Raw genomic sequence first — 15,000 nt, 5'->3', positions numbered from 1 at the left:
GTTGCATAAGGGAATGAGGCCGGGACCACTTGTTCTGTAGTGAGTGGATGAGTTACTAGGTGGCTGGAAAGAGTAGGCGGAGCCACTAAGGGTTTCGACGCTGGAAAGTGGACTGGCAGGGTGGAAAGTGAAGTACCAGTATTCAGAGTTGTTGAAGGAGATACTTTGTCATTAATGTAAGAAGTTAATTCATACTGGTGAGAAAAGAGGGAAGATACGGAAGGAGTTTGTGTTTCTTTTTGGTATTTCAATTTTTGAACACCGACATCAGTACTTGTGATGTGAGGGCCGCTGAAACTGGCCAGTTTCTGGTTTATTAGAATTTGTACACCTGGAGGCGATGAAGTAGATGACAATCCATCAAGGAAATTCTGGAACTTTTCAATCACCTGAAATGATTCGCTGCTATCATCATTCTCCTTAAGAGTATCGTATTTCCGCTTCAGTGTCTCGACGTCTTTTTCCGATAAAATTAAAGTGTGCCGGGTAACGGTTTGCAGATGTAATGGATATTTTGAGGGTGAGATTATTGATGATTCTTCTTCGAAGCCTATACTTTTAGACGCATCTTTCACCCGATGCACCTGAATCTGAAATGGAACTTTATTTGCCGGTATTAAGTCGTATAAAGTGGAATGTGGATTTCCTTGTGGATGAATTGTTGTGAGCTGTGATGGAAGAAGAGTTTGAATGGATACCAAACTCGTTGCAGTTGGAAGTTCAGGGAAAGCGGAAGAGCTGGAGGCGTTATTTGTAACTTGTGAGATTACGTGATGTTTTAAGTGAAGAATGGACTGAGTCCGTGAGCATTTCCTGTTAACTTGTTCATCTACCGTATCACTTGTATGGTTAGCAGATCCCACAGAATCAGCGGGTCTAGGGCGGAACGGAGGAATTGTGAATGGAGGTAGGACCACTTCGGAGACGAACTCAGGACTGTGTGAAAAGCTCGAAGATAATTTGCTGAAAGCTGTATATGAACGCAAAGGAAAGCCTGAGTTGTTGTGGGAAAACACCGTTGCTGTCCGATTGACGGACGTGGTAACAGTTGCAGATGGAGTGAAACTCATGTCGGACTCAATACTTGCAAAGGAGGGGAACACAGTAACAGAGACATCGCCCTGTGTCGCAAAATAGACCGTAGATGTTATTTGCGGATGCATATTAACTTTTTCTGAATTCCTTTCAGTAACCAGACGCTGAGGAGAAGGTAAAGGCCTTCCAGTTGGCCTAGTGATTGTCGCCGTTGTGTGGATACTCTCTGGCCGCGTGGACCGGATCTTGATCTGGCTATCGGTGACATCTGAAGCAATGTCATTATATTCTGAAGAATGTTTGTGGGAATGGTGCCAATATTCTGATGCACTGTTTGAAGACTGGAGGTACGGGATACTTGCAGGGATGGAAGGAATCTGAGAAGCTTGTTGATTTATCTGTTGCTTGACGTTCAGACTGTATCTCACGAGTGAAGTAACAGATGGGTTGGGTCTAACTTCGTGTGTAGCAGTTGTAAGAAAATGAAGAGGTGAGGCGAAAAAGGGTTTGGAATAATGATGACCAAAAGTAGCTTCGAAAGCTTCTGACTGAAAATGAGAAGCCATTATGATATCAGAAGGTTTGTGAGATATGAAGACAGGGCTGGGAGTTTGAAATGAATTTTGATTTTTTTTAGCATACCCAAGCGTGGGTCTTTGGACCACCATGAGGGGACGACTTCTTGTATGGTGCTGAGAGAAACTAGAGAGATGTGAAGGCTGAACAGAGGACCAGTTAAAGAACTGTGATTGTATTCTTTGCTCCATGCTAATGTTCATCTCAGACTTTTGTGAGGAAGGGCGTAGAATTTTATGAGGACGTGAGATGAAAGGATGCGGACGAGACGTAGTAGGGATGATGGCAGCGCTGAAAGGTATCCATGACTTCAGGGGACGACCAGTCAGTTGAATTAGAAGTTGGCTGAAGCTTGATGGGACAGGAAACAGATTAATTGAAGTCGTGTTAGGTTTTTCTAATAACTCAGGCCTTGAATTAACTAACACAGTAGGCTTAAGCATTGACGCATGGGACAGGGAGCTATTGGGGTGGTACAAAGTTGAGGGTGCTTTGTATACGGAGCTTGAGGTCTGGATTTGGGTTCCGTTTGCATTTTGATCTCCATTGTTTGAATGAATCTGTAAATGATACCCATGGTCTTCATGATGCTTTATTTGGTGTGTTAGGTCCGGTCGTTGTTGCATTTGGTCTAACCTTTGCAGTGTTTGATTCTCTTGCTTCATTGTTTGATGTACTTGATGCTGTGTTTGCTGTGATTGATTCTGCGTTTGATTTGGTGGATGCTGTGCTTGATCCATCCAGTGTTGTGTTTGGCTTAGTAAATACTGTGGCTGGTCTGGTTTATTCTGTGTTTGGAATGGCTGGTGCTGTGTTTGGTCTGGCCGATACTGTGTTTGAATTGGTTTATACTGGGTTTTCTCTGGTCTGTGCTGTGTTTTGTTTAGTCTGTCGTGTATTTTCTCTGGTTTGTGCTGCTTTTGGTCTAGCCACTGCGGTCGTAAGTGCGGTTGGTCCTGTGTTTGCTTTGGTTCTTGCTGTGTTTGGTTCCGCCGATATAGTGTTTGGTCTGGCTGGTTATGTGTCCGTTCTGGTTCATGTTGTGCTTGATGGGGTTGGTGCTGTGTTTGATGTGGCCTTTGATGTGTCTGGTAGGGTCGATGCTGAGTTTTCCATATTTGGTCCTGTGTCTGGCCTGGTCTGCGTTGCATTTGCTGTGGATGGGGCTGTGTTTGGCCTGGCATGTTGTGTGTTTCGTGTGGCTGGTATTGCGTTTGGTTTTGCGGATGCTGTTTTTGGTAGGACCAGTTTTGTGTTTGATATGGTCGATGGTTTGTTTGGTCTTGTTGAGGATGTATATGGTCTGGCCAATACTGTGTTTGGTGTGGTACATACTGTGTTTGCTCTGGTTTGTAATGTGCATGATGTGATTGGAGCTGTGGTTGGTCTGATCTGTGCAGTGTGTGGTATGGTTGGTTGTGTCTCTGCAATAGAATTTCCTTTTGTTTGCTTTGGTCTTGTAAATGGTGTGTTTGCTCCTCCGGATATTCATCTTGTTGAAGATGATTCTGCTCTGATTGGTGAAGTGTTTGACTGTGACCTGTATGTTTTTCTGTTAGCCAAAGGTATTTTTCTTTTTCATTATTGTCAAAGTTTTGTTGAGCGTGGTTTAGTTCTTGCTGTGTTTGTTTTGGTTGTTCCTGAGTGTTATATGTTTTATGATATGAAGATTCTGGCGATGGCTGAGCAGCGTCTACCAGCTTCTCGTCTTCTTGGTTCTCCTCAGTTACGCTATGTTTTTTCAAATGTATCAGAACTACTGGAGAGACAGTTGTGGATGGAGTGGAACTAAGCCAAATGGAGGAATTCACTTTGATTGCCTTGGTTGTCGTTTTATGATGATTTTGAAAGGTTCCTGGGTTCCAGATGGGGAACAACTGTGATCCAGTACTTGCTGTTAGCCTCTTTGTAAGTGGGTATGCGTCGGAAGTCTGTACAGGAGATTCTTCAGAGACGGTGTTGGTGTGGTGCATCATATGACTAGCCTTAATGAAAGTGTTCTCACTCGCAGGTATCTTGGAATGCTGAATAAACTGTGGTTTATGAGACAAAGTAAAAGGAATAAGAATATTCCATTTGCCTACGCCTGGAGTCTGTAATTCATCATAAGATGTATGACTGATGAAGTGAAAACTCTGCATTGGTGATGCTGCATGATGAAGACTGAGAATAGAGGTGCTTCCATTAAACAACCTTGAATTTAAGCCACCCTTGTTGGTGATCTTGGAGGATGACATATGAACATGATTAGAGGGTAATTGAAAACGCTGTAGTGGTGATGATGGACGGTCGCTGATCGTAATTTGTGGCGTGGGAGAGGGTGATGTGGCTTCTATCTTCACCAGCACATTCACCACACGATAATCTGTTTCTGCCATTTCAGGCAGAACATTTCTGTCTATGTAACTTGGCATTATTGACACCATATCTTTATTACCAAGTATCATATTCACAGATGCTTGGAAACTTTCAGTTCTATTCCATGAAGCGCCATCTGAGGTTTTAGAACTATAGATCCATGTACGACTTTTAGATGGATCTGATACTATCGAAAAATAATGCAGTGACTCATTTGCTTCATCATTATTTGACCGGTTAGCCTCTGGTATGTGGAAGGATGGTGTTGGTGTCAAGTGACTGATGGCAGTTATTTGAGGTCTTGCATTATTTGTAGTATATTCTGAAATGGATTCAGTGAGTTCTTGCCAGAGAGGCTTGACGATTGTGACTGTTGTAACTTCACTGAAGCGATGAAAGGATCCCTCTTTTTTCTGAGTCGACAAATTTTCTCGCAGAGACACCGTTTGTGGCTGTTTCAGATGGTCATGAAGGTATGCAACGGAGGACCGAGTCTCTGTTAGTACTCTGGTGATGGACGAGAAGTCAGTTGAAAAAGTCTTTTCTGTGACTGCAGTGACTTTAGTTGTCGATAGCTTGGGTATGATGGTGGTGATGGAGTTATAGGTGTCAGGGGTCATTGTAACAGTGTGTATGAGGGTAACAACTGTGTCCGGAGATGCATCCAATGAAGTACTCAAACTCGGCAGGGCTGTCAACGGAAGAGACACCTGTTCAGTTACTAAGGGAACTGGTGGTATGTCTAGGACCGCACTTCTGGTTGGTTCAGTTACTGAGGAAATTGCTGATAGGTCTAGGGTTTCAATATTGGCTGGCCCAGTTACTGAAGGAATTGGTGGTAGGTCTAAGACCTCAATACTGGCTGGCTCAGTTACTAAGGGCATTGCTGATAGGTCTAGGGCCTCACTACTGGTTGGCCCAGTTACTAAGGGAATTGCTGGTAGGACATCAAGACTGGTTGGTCCTTGTTTTCGACGTGTATTATTCGTACCAGAGACTGCTAGCTTCATCAAGTTAACTAAATAGCTGAGGACTTCTATACGAGTAAAGTTTTGGGGAAGGACGTTGTGCGCTGCGCTTATCAGTATTGACTGAAATTTCTTTATTTCAGAATTTATTGTTTCTGTCACTAAGTTTGATTCACTTAGTGAATCACTGTAGTACTTCTTTATTCCATCTTCATGTAAAAAAGAAGCCAGTTTAGGTCGAGTAGGACCTGATGAAACTAGGTTGGGAGGCGATCTTAGCTGTGATAAACCAAGCATCTCAGATGATTGGGACTTTTGCTTGTTTGAGTGTGAAATCAAGGTAAAAAACGGTTCATCTCCATCGTCGTTTGGGAGACGTGTTGACAATATGAGGCGGGTGGTGACTACTGAAGGGATGGCCACACTTTTTGTTGGATGCAGATCATGTGACGTCGTATAACCAGGAGCGAGGTGCGCTGCATAAGGGAATAAGTGCCCACTACTTTGATAGTTGATGCTTTGAAGGATTTTGCTAAGTGAATTCATAGAGTATCCTCCATGTGCAGATCCAGCATCTGATTCTGGACTGTGTGGGTGGTGATGGCTCTCTATAGCGTGACTGAATCCCCACTGATCTGCTACATAATTGTTCTGGTGAGACTTCTGGGGAAATCTATGCTTGAAGTTCGGTTCAGAGAATGTACCATTCTTATAGATTTGTCTTGAACCTTGAGAGCCAACTGCAGGGTATGGATAATGAAAAATGTAAGGAATATGTGTCACAGAAGTTTCAAAGTTTCCTGTGCTTCCTGTTGCGGAGTTTGAGATGTCTGCACTAGTGTTTGGTGCAGAGAAGGAATTAGTGATCGGCTTAGTCACTGAATTGATGGGCAGCAGTGTATTGCTTGTCACCGATGTGTCACTTATGATATTTTTCAAATAACGCTTGAGACTGAAGGGATGCTGCAGCTGAGACTGCAGGCTTAGGAGCATGGGAGGCCAAAAGAAGGATCTTCCTAAAGATTCTATTGTTGAAGAATTGGTGGAATTTTCCTTTGTTTGTAAGTTTTCCAAAAGTGAAGATATGTTGAATTCGTATGGCGCTAACTCATCTGGTGCAGGCTCTTTTGTGTGATAGTGAGTAAGAGACATAGGTGATGATGCTGATGTGGAAGTGGATGAATCGAAAGTGCTACTTTCTGTCAAAATAAAACTACTAGGAGCTTCCTGAAGTGTCACTGCGGTAGTAGTTGGGATGGAGGATGGTGAAGATGTAGAGTTAGACGCTTGAAGTACAGATCGTATCTCAGATCTGTTTACATTACCTTGAAAATACTCAGGGACGCTCGTAGATGTAGCAAGTGGCACAAATTCTTGTCTTGTGGTGATATCTATTGGATGAGTGGTCGTCTCAGCTTGGTTTTTCATTTGTTGGATGGTTACTTTTGAAGTTTGTGATCCTGAAGGAATGATTTTGGTAGTGCCTGGTGGTGCAATGGTCGTCTTCTCTATATTTGCTTGGTGAACTGCTACTTCTGTAGTGTTTGGCTTTAAAGTGATTGTCTTGGTAGTGTGGGATCGTACAGTAGTGGTTTTATCTGTGTTCACATTGTGGGTAGTTACCTCTACTTTGTCTGGCTTTGAAGTAGTCTCAGTAAATTTACCTTGTATGTCAGTCGTCGTGTCTAGGTCCAATTTCTGAGAAGTGCTGTCGTCATGCAGTAAGTAAATCCATGAATTATATGAAGATGTTTTCTCATAGAATTCTTCTGTTTGTTTATGGCTTCCATTTCTTTTCATACCATTTTGCTTTCCGTTATCTCTATTTCTTCGTGAGTGAAGATTTAGGAAAGCTGTCTTAGAATTTGGAAATGCCGGCAATGTCTGAGAATAAACTGTTTCGTTTAGTGAGACTTGAAAATTGACGTCCTTCACCTTTCTGTGATTCCTCTCGTTTTCTGTGTTAGGCTCTTGCAGCCCCAACTTTGATGAATCTGAAACATATAAAATACACTATTACGATCAGATCATTCATAGATACATATGTGTTAACATAATTAAGACTAAATTTAAACTCCTGAAATTCGATTATTTTAATATGAAATCTCTCTCTCTCTCTCTCTCTCTCTCTCTCTCTCTCTCTCTCTCTCTCTCTCTCTCTCTCTCATCATGAAGCCATCCTAACAGAGTGTCTCTGATGCCAATACTGTGTAACAAAGTAAGGACCAGTTGATGGTTGACTACATCAAAAGCTTTCTTGTAATAAAGAAATATAATATAAACTAAGAAACCTTGATCGTAATAGTCAGTGACATAGTTAGAGGTCTATAGAAGTTGATCAGAAACAGATTTACCGGACCTAAAGCCAAGCTGATGAGAGAGCAGGAGGTTACTTTCCAAATAAGTAGACAAGTGAGAAACAATGATTCTTTCAAAGGACTTACAGCAAACAGACGTCAGGTTATGGGTCTGTAATTGAGTGGATTAGAGTGAACACCACCTTTGAATAAAGGAGTAATATTTTCTTCCTTCCAGTCTAAGGGAACACGCTTGGAAGATAAAGATTTATAACAAAGGAGTAAAACAGGATAACTTAAACAGGATGCACATCTTCTTAGGAGTATTGGTGGCAGTAGATCTGGGCCAGAGCAACAACTTGACTTAAGTTTCGACAGTATAGATTCAATGCTAAAAATGTCAAACATGTAGCCATCAAACTCCAATACAGTCTCACAAGTTTGAATAGGGGAGGGATTGTCTAGGAAAGCATTAGAGAACACTCCAGAGAAGGCTCTGAAGTATTCAACCATGTCAGCAACCTCCGTCAGCCACTCACCATCCCTTCCTTGGGCCAATAGTCTGTTTGTTGACTTTTTCTGAGGAATGTATTTATGGAAACGCTTAGAGTCACCATCCTTACCACGGACCAGGGACAATATAGTTGCTTACTGCATTATGTACTGATTCACTATATTGCAATGATGCAGTCTTAAGAGAACCACAGTCTAAACTCTAGACTCTAGAGTCTAGAGTCTTCACTTGTATCCTCTAGTAGAGGATACAAGTGAAGATCTGCCATACCTTTGACGAGCATCTTTATAACCAAGCCAATATTGTAATTTCAGAAGTTTGGCAACTCCCGATACATTTCTAGACCAAGGTGGTCTCCTAGTGAGAGGGTAAGTTTTTATAATAGCAAATCACTGGAAGGCTTCCTGTACATATTCCTGAATTTAACATACATTTGTTCAATATTAAGCCCAAGGAATTCAAAATCCCAATCGAAGCTACTTAAGCTGACCCTACATGATCAATACTATTTCATAATATATTGACTCATTTTTATTGTACAATATTCGTTTCTCCTACACGGCTCTTCAATAGCGCCCTTCACTGTCATTAATATTGAACAATACAAAATATTGCACAATAATACTGATCATGTAGGGTCAGCTTTAATCAAAGTTAAAAGTTTACAGCTGACATATTATAGCTTTTCCGATTCTGATAATTTTAACAAACCAGACACATTTGTGCAAACAAAATCAAGTGGGACACAACAAAATGAATAACCATGAATTTATGTAATATAATCTAATGTAACCTAACCTAACCACATTGAATTCAACACCACCTTAACCAAACCAAATCAAGCTAAGTCCAGCCCAACCCTGACGTAACACAACATAATCCAACCCAGCCAAACTCATCGCACCGCACTCCATCCAATCCATCACAAGCAAACGTAACTCTTCTGACGTAACAAAGCAGTAAAAAAGCAGCCTTATTAAATTCAAGTAAAAATCATTCTTTTCACGAACTTGTGTGTCTAATGAAGGTGAAAGAACATTGCAACTGTCATAATTTCTCTCTCCTGTGGTACCTATCTTTTTATTGCTGCCTCACATTTCATCAAATGCCAAAATAAACATGAGAATTTAAAACTAAATGTCAATATCTAGCAAACGTTTTTGCAATTTCAAACTCTTAATGATATGCCAATCTAGAAAAATTTTTACTTCAACGCATTTTTCGTTTATAGCATTTGGACGTTACAAAGAACCTACCGTTACCATTACAATGAAGCTTCATTTTTTGTTCTGCTTTCCTTTATTTATGTTGTTTTGTAATGCTAATGAGGTTACCCTTTACTTACATTTTTCCCTTTAATTACAATGCCGGTCTTAATATAATGAAACTAACATTAATAATAATCTTGCTTCTCTTATCTATATTGTTTTACTTTCACATACACGGTTAATATTTCATCTTTTCTGACATTTCTTTATCTTTTCCGACTTCTCAAATGAACGTTCTTACTAGAAAATATTCTAGGTAATATGTAAAAAAAAAAAAAAAAAAACATTCCACACAATGGCAGGCTAATGTATTCTGTTCCCCTCCCCTTCTTAAACTATTCGATTTATCATTGTCGTTGGATTACGTAATGAAAAGACAGCAGTACCAATGATAATGGGGTAATGATGATATAATGATGTCAAGGATGGTTAGGAGTGAAGTGAAATATGAAATGCAGCTGACACTTTCTCCTCCCCACCTTTGATTAATATCGTTGGGTTATGTAAAAAAAAAAATAATACAGTAGAAGCAATGGTGGTAATGATGCACTGATGTCAGGGATGGTTAGGAGTGTAGAAAGCTATATAAAAGTCTCATTTTTTTCCTGTTTATGTTTCTTTATGTCAGCAGACAAAGCGGAATCTCGTTACTTATTCTAAAGTTCGCAACTTTCTGCTGACGAGTGGTATTTAACACAATTATCTAAGGGTGCTGATGGTTTACAAGTGTACTACGTTCTTTACTTACTCTCTAATCAATATCAAACTATACAATTTAGATAACAGTATATCGTAACAAGGTAGGCTTGATTCAGGTGTTTGGATCTCATCAACCCACACTCACTCACTCACTCACTCACTCACACACACACAGACCAATGCCGCGCGATCCTCGGTAGGTTGGCTAGCGGTCCTGGCACGCCTCTCGGTCTGCGTGGTGAGACATTGCAAATATATAATACATATTATGCACCATGCAAGCAAGGAAGACCAGTTCAAGTCATCCTAACGACGCCACACAAACACAAGCAATCACACTCCACAGCTACGGCTCAAATTTGCAAGTATCGTGTGCGCAAGTGATTCTTTTTTTTTTTTTTTATTTGTCCCGGAAAAGCACCCGTATTAATGAAACACGGAAAGTCCAGTACAAAGACTAGCTTATTCATTTTCAATAACATTTGTTTTAGCGCTGGAAACTCAGTAGGCAACTATTTCTTCTTCTAATTTGTTATCTTTGGTCGGTGTTCCTATTACATAAAACGAAATTCTTCATCTATTTTCACAACAAACACATGGCTTTTCCATTTCTTCATTGTAAGAGTATAACACTGAACACATTCCTTGTTAGAGTCCTCTTGTAGTCTTGCCTAATGTGTCTTTGTTTTCTTTTCAGGTACAAAATCTTCAAGACCAACAGCACTATGCACAAGTCCTAGGGTGTGTGTGTGTGTGTGTGTGTGTGTGTGAGAGAGAGAGAGAGAGAGAGAGAGAGAGAGAGAGAGATCAGACGAGCAAACAGTGACATTTATTGCCAAAAGAGTCTTTTGGTGTTAATGAACACGCTGAAAAATCTCTCTCTCTCTCTCTCTAGTAGTTAGTGGGTTGCCACAGGGGTCATTTTTGGGGCCATTATGATTTACAATATAATTATATCAACGACTTGGATAGTGGAATTAATAGTGACATTAGTAAATTTGCAGACGACACAAAGATAGGTAGATTAATTAGGTCCGATTCGGATGCCAAGGCTTTGCAGGCTGACTTGGATAGGATGAAAGAATGGACAGATAGATGGCAAATGCAGTTCAATATTAACAAGTGCAGGGTACTGAGCGTAGGTAGAGATAATCCAAGCAATAGGTACACGATAGATAACGTGGCACTAGGAAGTTCCAAGTATGAGAAAGATTTAGGAGTCATAGTTAGCTCTGATCTCGGTACAAGGAAGCAATGTATTGAGGCCAGAAATAAGGCGAATAGAGTATTAGGTTTAATTTTTAGAAGTGTTAAAAGCAGGAGTCCTGAAGTAATACTAAAATTATACTTGGCGCTGGTCAGGCCACATCTTGACTATGCGGTACAATTCTGGTCCCCACATTTCAGGAAGGACATAGCTCTGTTGGAGTCAGTGCAAAGGAGGATGACTAAAAGATACAGGGAATGAGGATATTCCTATGAAGAGAGACTGAAAAACTTAATCTGCATTCCTTAGAGAGACGTAGGTTAAGAGGAGACCTGATAGAAGTATTTAAGTGGTATAAGGGTTTTAACAGAGGGACATGAATGTAGTTCTTAGGATCAGTAGCGGGACAGAACCAGAAATAATGGGTTTAAACTTGAAAAATTCAGGTTTAGGAAAGAAATGGGAAGAAACTGGTTTTCAAACAGAGTGGTTGATGAGTGGAACGGTCTCAGTGGTCATGTAGTCAGGGCTGAGTCAATAGGGAGCTTTAAAAGAAGGTTAGATAAGTTCATGGATGGGGAAGATAGATGGAATTAGGTAGATTAAAACACAGGGACTTAAGCACACTGGGACTGCCTCGTATAGGCCTGGCGGCCTCTTGCAGCTTCCCTCTTTTATGAAGAGCGCTGTACTTACGTTCTTATGTTCTTATTAACGTAATTGTAGCATCATTATGTATACTATACTACTTAGGTAGTACGTTCAGTGACTCTGTGTGTGTGTGTGTGTGTGTGTGTGTGTGTGTGTGTGTGTGTGTGTGTGTGTGTGTGTGTGTGTGTGTCAGTCAATATGTGTAACTATTTTCCCTCTGTACAATTATTTAGTAAAAAAAGTGTCGTCTATGCCGGCCACCAGGGATCCTTGTCTCCCTGATACACACACACACACACACACACACACACACACACACACACACACACAAGATCGGAAATAATGAGCTCAGCTCGCTCCGTAGGGTAACGTCTGGCTGTCTCGTCAGAGACTGCAGCAGATCATACAGTGAAACACACACACACACACACACACACACACACACACACACACACATGCTCGCGCGCGCTCAAACAAACAAGCACTAACACACACACACACACACACACATACACACACAAACACACACACACACACACACACACACGGGCGAGCGCGCGCCTTAACCCTCAGAGTTACCTCTACACAATTACTAGAACTGCAACCAATTAAGTTTTATCAGCTAATAACAGTGCACATGGAAGTCGGTTCTGCTTGCGGTGGAGTAAGGCTATCACAGAAGAGGCTGGAAAAAACTGTATCACCACAGAATAACACTTGGAACTCCTACCGAAATAAACTGATATTGATAGTACTCAAGTTAATGGCACTCTCCGTTACTACAGGTAGCTAGAACACCTCCAGCAGTGAGATTCCGCACTACACTGAGGTGATGAACGCGAGACAGAGCAGCAATGCCACTCCCGTTAACGAGTAGAGACAAGAGACACCCTGCGGTCACTGATTAGTTTCCGCTCACCGTTGTAACACGGTCATCTGTCTTAACACAATTCCAAAACACACTGGTGCAGTTTCGCTTTGGAATTTTCTTCATGTGTCTCTGTTATTGAGTTAAAGATAAACCATTTGAGAGAGAGAAAGAGAGAGAGAGAGAGAGAGAGAGAGAGAGAGAGAGAGAGAGAGAGAGAGAGAGAGAGAGAGAGAGAGAGAGAGTGTTACATTAAAAAAAAAAAAACAGACACTGTGGTCCCCACAAGGTGATCTGACTACAACTACCAAGATGTTAGTGGAAGTAAAGGACAGAAAAGCTAAAGGCTCGTTCGCCACCCTTCATTCCCTCCGGCATACGACGGGAAAATGGAATGGAAATATATATCTTACGGGATTAGAGAGGGAAAAATCACGAAGAAAATTTGATAGAAAAGAATGAAAATAGATGAAATGAGATGTCCCCAGTTACTGGAGACACAGAAGTTAATGTCTAATAAACACACGCTGTTGACTGCGGATTTGAGGCAGTCTCTACGGCATTGCAGTCTATCACGTCTCAGGAAAGCCCATTCCATAGATTAACTACACTATGTGTGTGTGTGTGTGTGTGTGTGTGTGTGTGTGTGTGTGTGTGTGTGTGTGTGTGTGTGTGTGTGAATAAAACGGTAGCGTGATATTGGGTTTCTGAAATTTTTCATTTTTATCATTCATTTATTATTATTTATTTATTTGTTTCACTTTTCAGTGTTCTTATAGGAAGATTATTGATTTTCTCATGAATACTAAATGGGCTACATCAATACTGATACCTTAGTATGAATGTAATATTTCTTTTTCTCTAGTTTAAAGTTAGTCATATGTATAATTTGTTGTCTATGGGTTTTGTATACTGCTTTATATAATAATGAAGCTATTACATTGTTGTATACTTTATTTTTTGGGGTGATGATCAACTCTAAGTGTGTTGTTATGTTCAAGATAATAATACACCATTTGAAACAGTGCTATGTTGGTGTCTTGGTGTCTCTTACAGTCAAGTAATATATCAAGTAAATATTTTGATGAAAATAGCTTTAATAAAGAATTTGAAGAAATAAGTGAACGTTACAACTTTTATTTATTACACTCAAATATTCGTAGTGTACCAAAAAAAAAAACTAAATAATCTTATAACTTATGTGCAAAATCTAAAAATTAACTTTGTTATTGGCCTCACTGAAACGTGGATAATGAAGCAAATACTAATTTCTATAACATAGAAACCTATGTACAGAGGTATCTAGACAGAAAAGAGAGGAGAGGAGGAGGCGTTTCGTTATATGTTGAATTAGATATAGTGTTTCATGACAGAGATGACTTAATATTCAATAACAATATTGTTGAACCATTATTTATAGAACTGAGTAGCTCAGAACAAAAAGGCAAAGAAACAATAATTAGAGTTGTCTATAAACCTCCTGATGCGCCAATTGATCCCTTTCTTGATTCCCTTAATGAAATGTTCAATATTGTGAATAAGGAACAAAAAGAGACATATATCATGGGAGACTTTAACCTAGATTTGCTTAGAGATGAAAGACATTTACCAACGTTAAATTTCATAAATACTATGATAAGCTACTCCTTTTTACCATTAATTATAAACCAACACGAATTACTAGTGCTACAGTTACCCTCATTGATAATATGTTCAGTAATAATGTTCACAGTAATAATTTTGCCAACGGCGTACTGTACACAGATATCTCTGACCACCTTCCTATATTTTGTGTTAAGAAAATCTTTTGTCATACTAGAAATAACAACACTATAACAAAGAGAATTTATGAGGGTAGGATAAAGAAATTTCTTAAAGTTTTTAATAATGTAAGCTGGGATGATATTGTCCATATCAATGACTGCCAAGAAGCATTCACTAAATTCTATTATGATTTCTCCAAATGTTATGACGATGTGTTCCCAATAGTTTCACTGAAATTAGGTTACAAACACAAAATCATGGCTAACGCCGACTATGAAGGAATAAATAAAAACTAAAAATAAATTACACAGGCTGCAATTAAAAAGGTCTTCTAAAGAAAATATAGATAACTACAAGCTATACAAAAGAACTCTTCAGAAGTTAATTCCTCAAGCTGAATATACAATGAATATTCAGTATACTTACACTTGTCATTTGTCGAGTGGTTTAAAGTTAACTACGTGTCACCATGATACCCAGGTTCTAGGTGGTTACACCCAAGATCAGCTTCGGGGGTGATATGGGCCCTAATATGGATACTACTATAAATAAAATTACCTGCGCCACTAATGGGCGGAAGCTGAACAGCGCTTCCCATACACTCTTCAAGTGTGCCTATAGGCCTTAACGTAAAAAAATCGTATATATATATATATATATATATATATATATATATATATATATATATATATATATATATATATATATATATATATATATATATATATATATATATATATATATATATATATATATATATATATATATATATATATATATATATATATATATATA

At 39.6% G+C, this 15,000-nt stretch overlaps 1 protein-coding gene across 1 annotated transcript; it reads right to left on the bottom strand.

The window, feature by feature from the left end:
- Window positions 1–2,536: 2,536 nt before the first annotated feature.
- On the bottom strand, window positions 2,537–7,747 carry LOC123520777 (serine-rich adhesin for platelets-like). The gene is made up of 3 exons (XM_045283364.1): window positions 7,672–7,747; window positions 3,152–6,931; window positions 2,537–3,003 (listed from the first exon to the last, which is right to left on the bottom strand). The coding sequence occupies exons 1-3, from the start codon at window positions 7,745–7,747 to the stop codon at window positions 2,537–2,539; spliced, it is 4,323 nt and encodes a 1,440-aa protein (XP_045139299.1).
- Between the last annotated feature and the right edge of the window lie 7,253 nt (window positions 7,748–15,000).

The sequence above is a fragment of the Portunus trituberculatus genome, chromosome 47, assembly GCF_017591435.1.
Source record: "Portunus trituberculatus isolate SZX2019 chromosome 47, ASM1759143v1, whole genome shotgun sequence".
In the NCBI taxonomy this organism is placed as follows: Eukaryota; Metazoa; Arthropoda; class Malacostraca; order Decapoda; family Portunidae; genus Portunus; species Portunus trituberculatus.
Note: the sequence above shows the minus strand (reverse complement) of the source record. Positions and strands in the feature narration are given on the sequence as shown.

Coding starts and splice junctions, on each gene's coding strand:
- LOC123520777 (XM_045283364.1), bottom strand. CDS start 7,747: ATGGTTGAATACTTCAGAGCCTTCTCTGGAGTGTTCTCTAATGCTTTC. Junction 6,932..7,671: donor TCCCTCCCCTATTCAAACTT/GTGAGACTGTAT, acceptor TATATGTTTCAG/ATTCATCAAAGTTGGGGCTG. Junction 3,004..3,151: donor GCTAACAGAAAAACATACAG/GTCACAGTCAAA, acceptor CACACTGCACAG/ATCAGACCAACCACAGCTCC.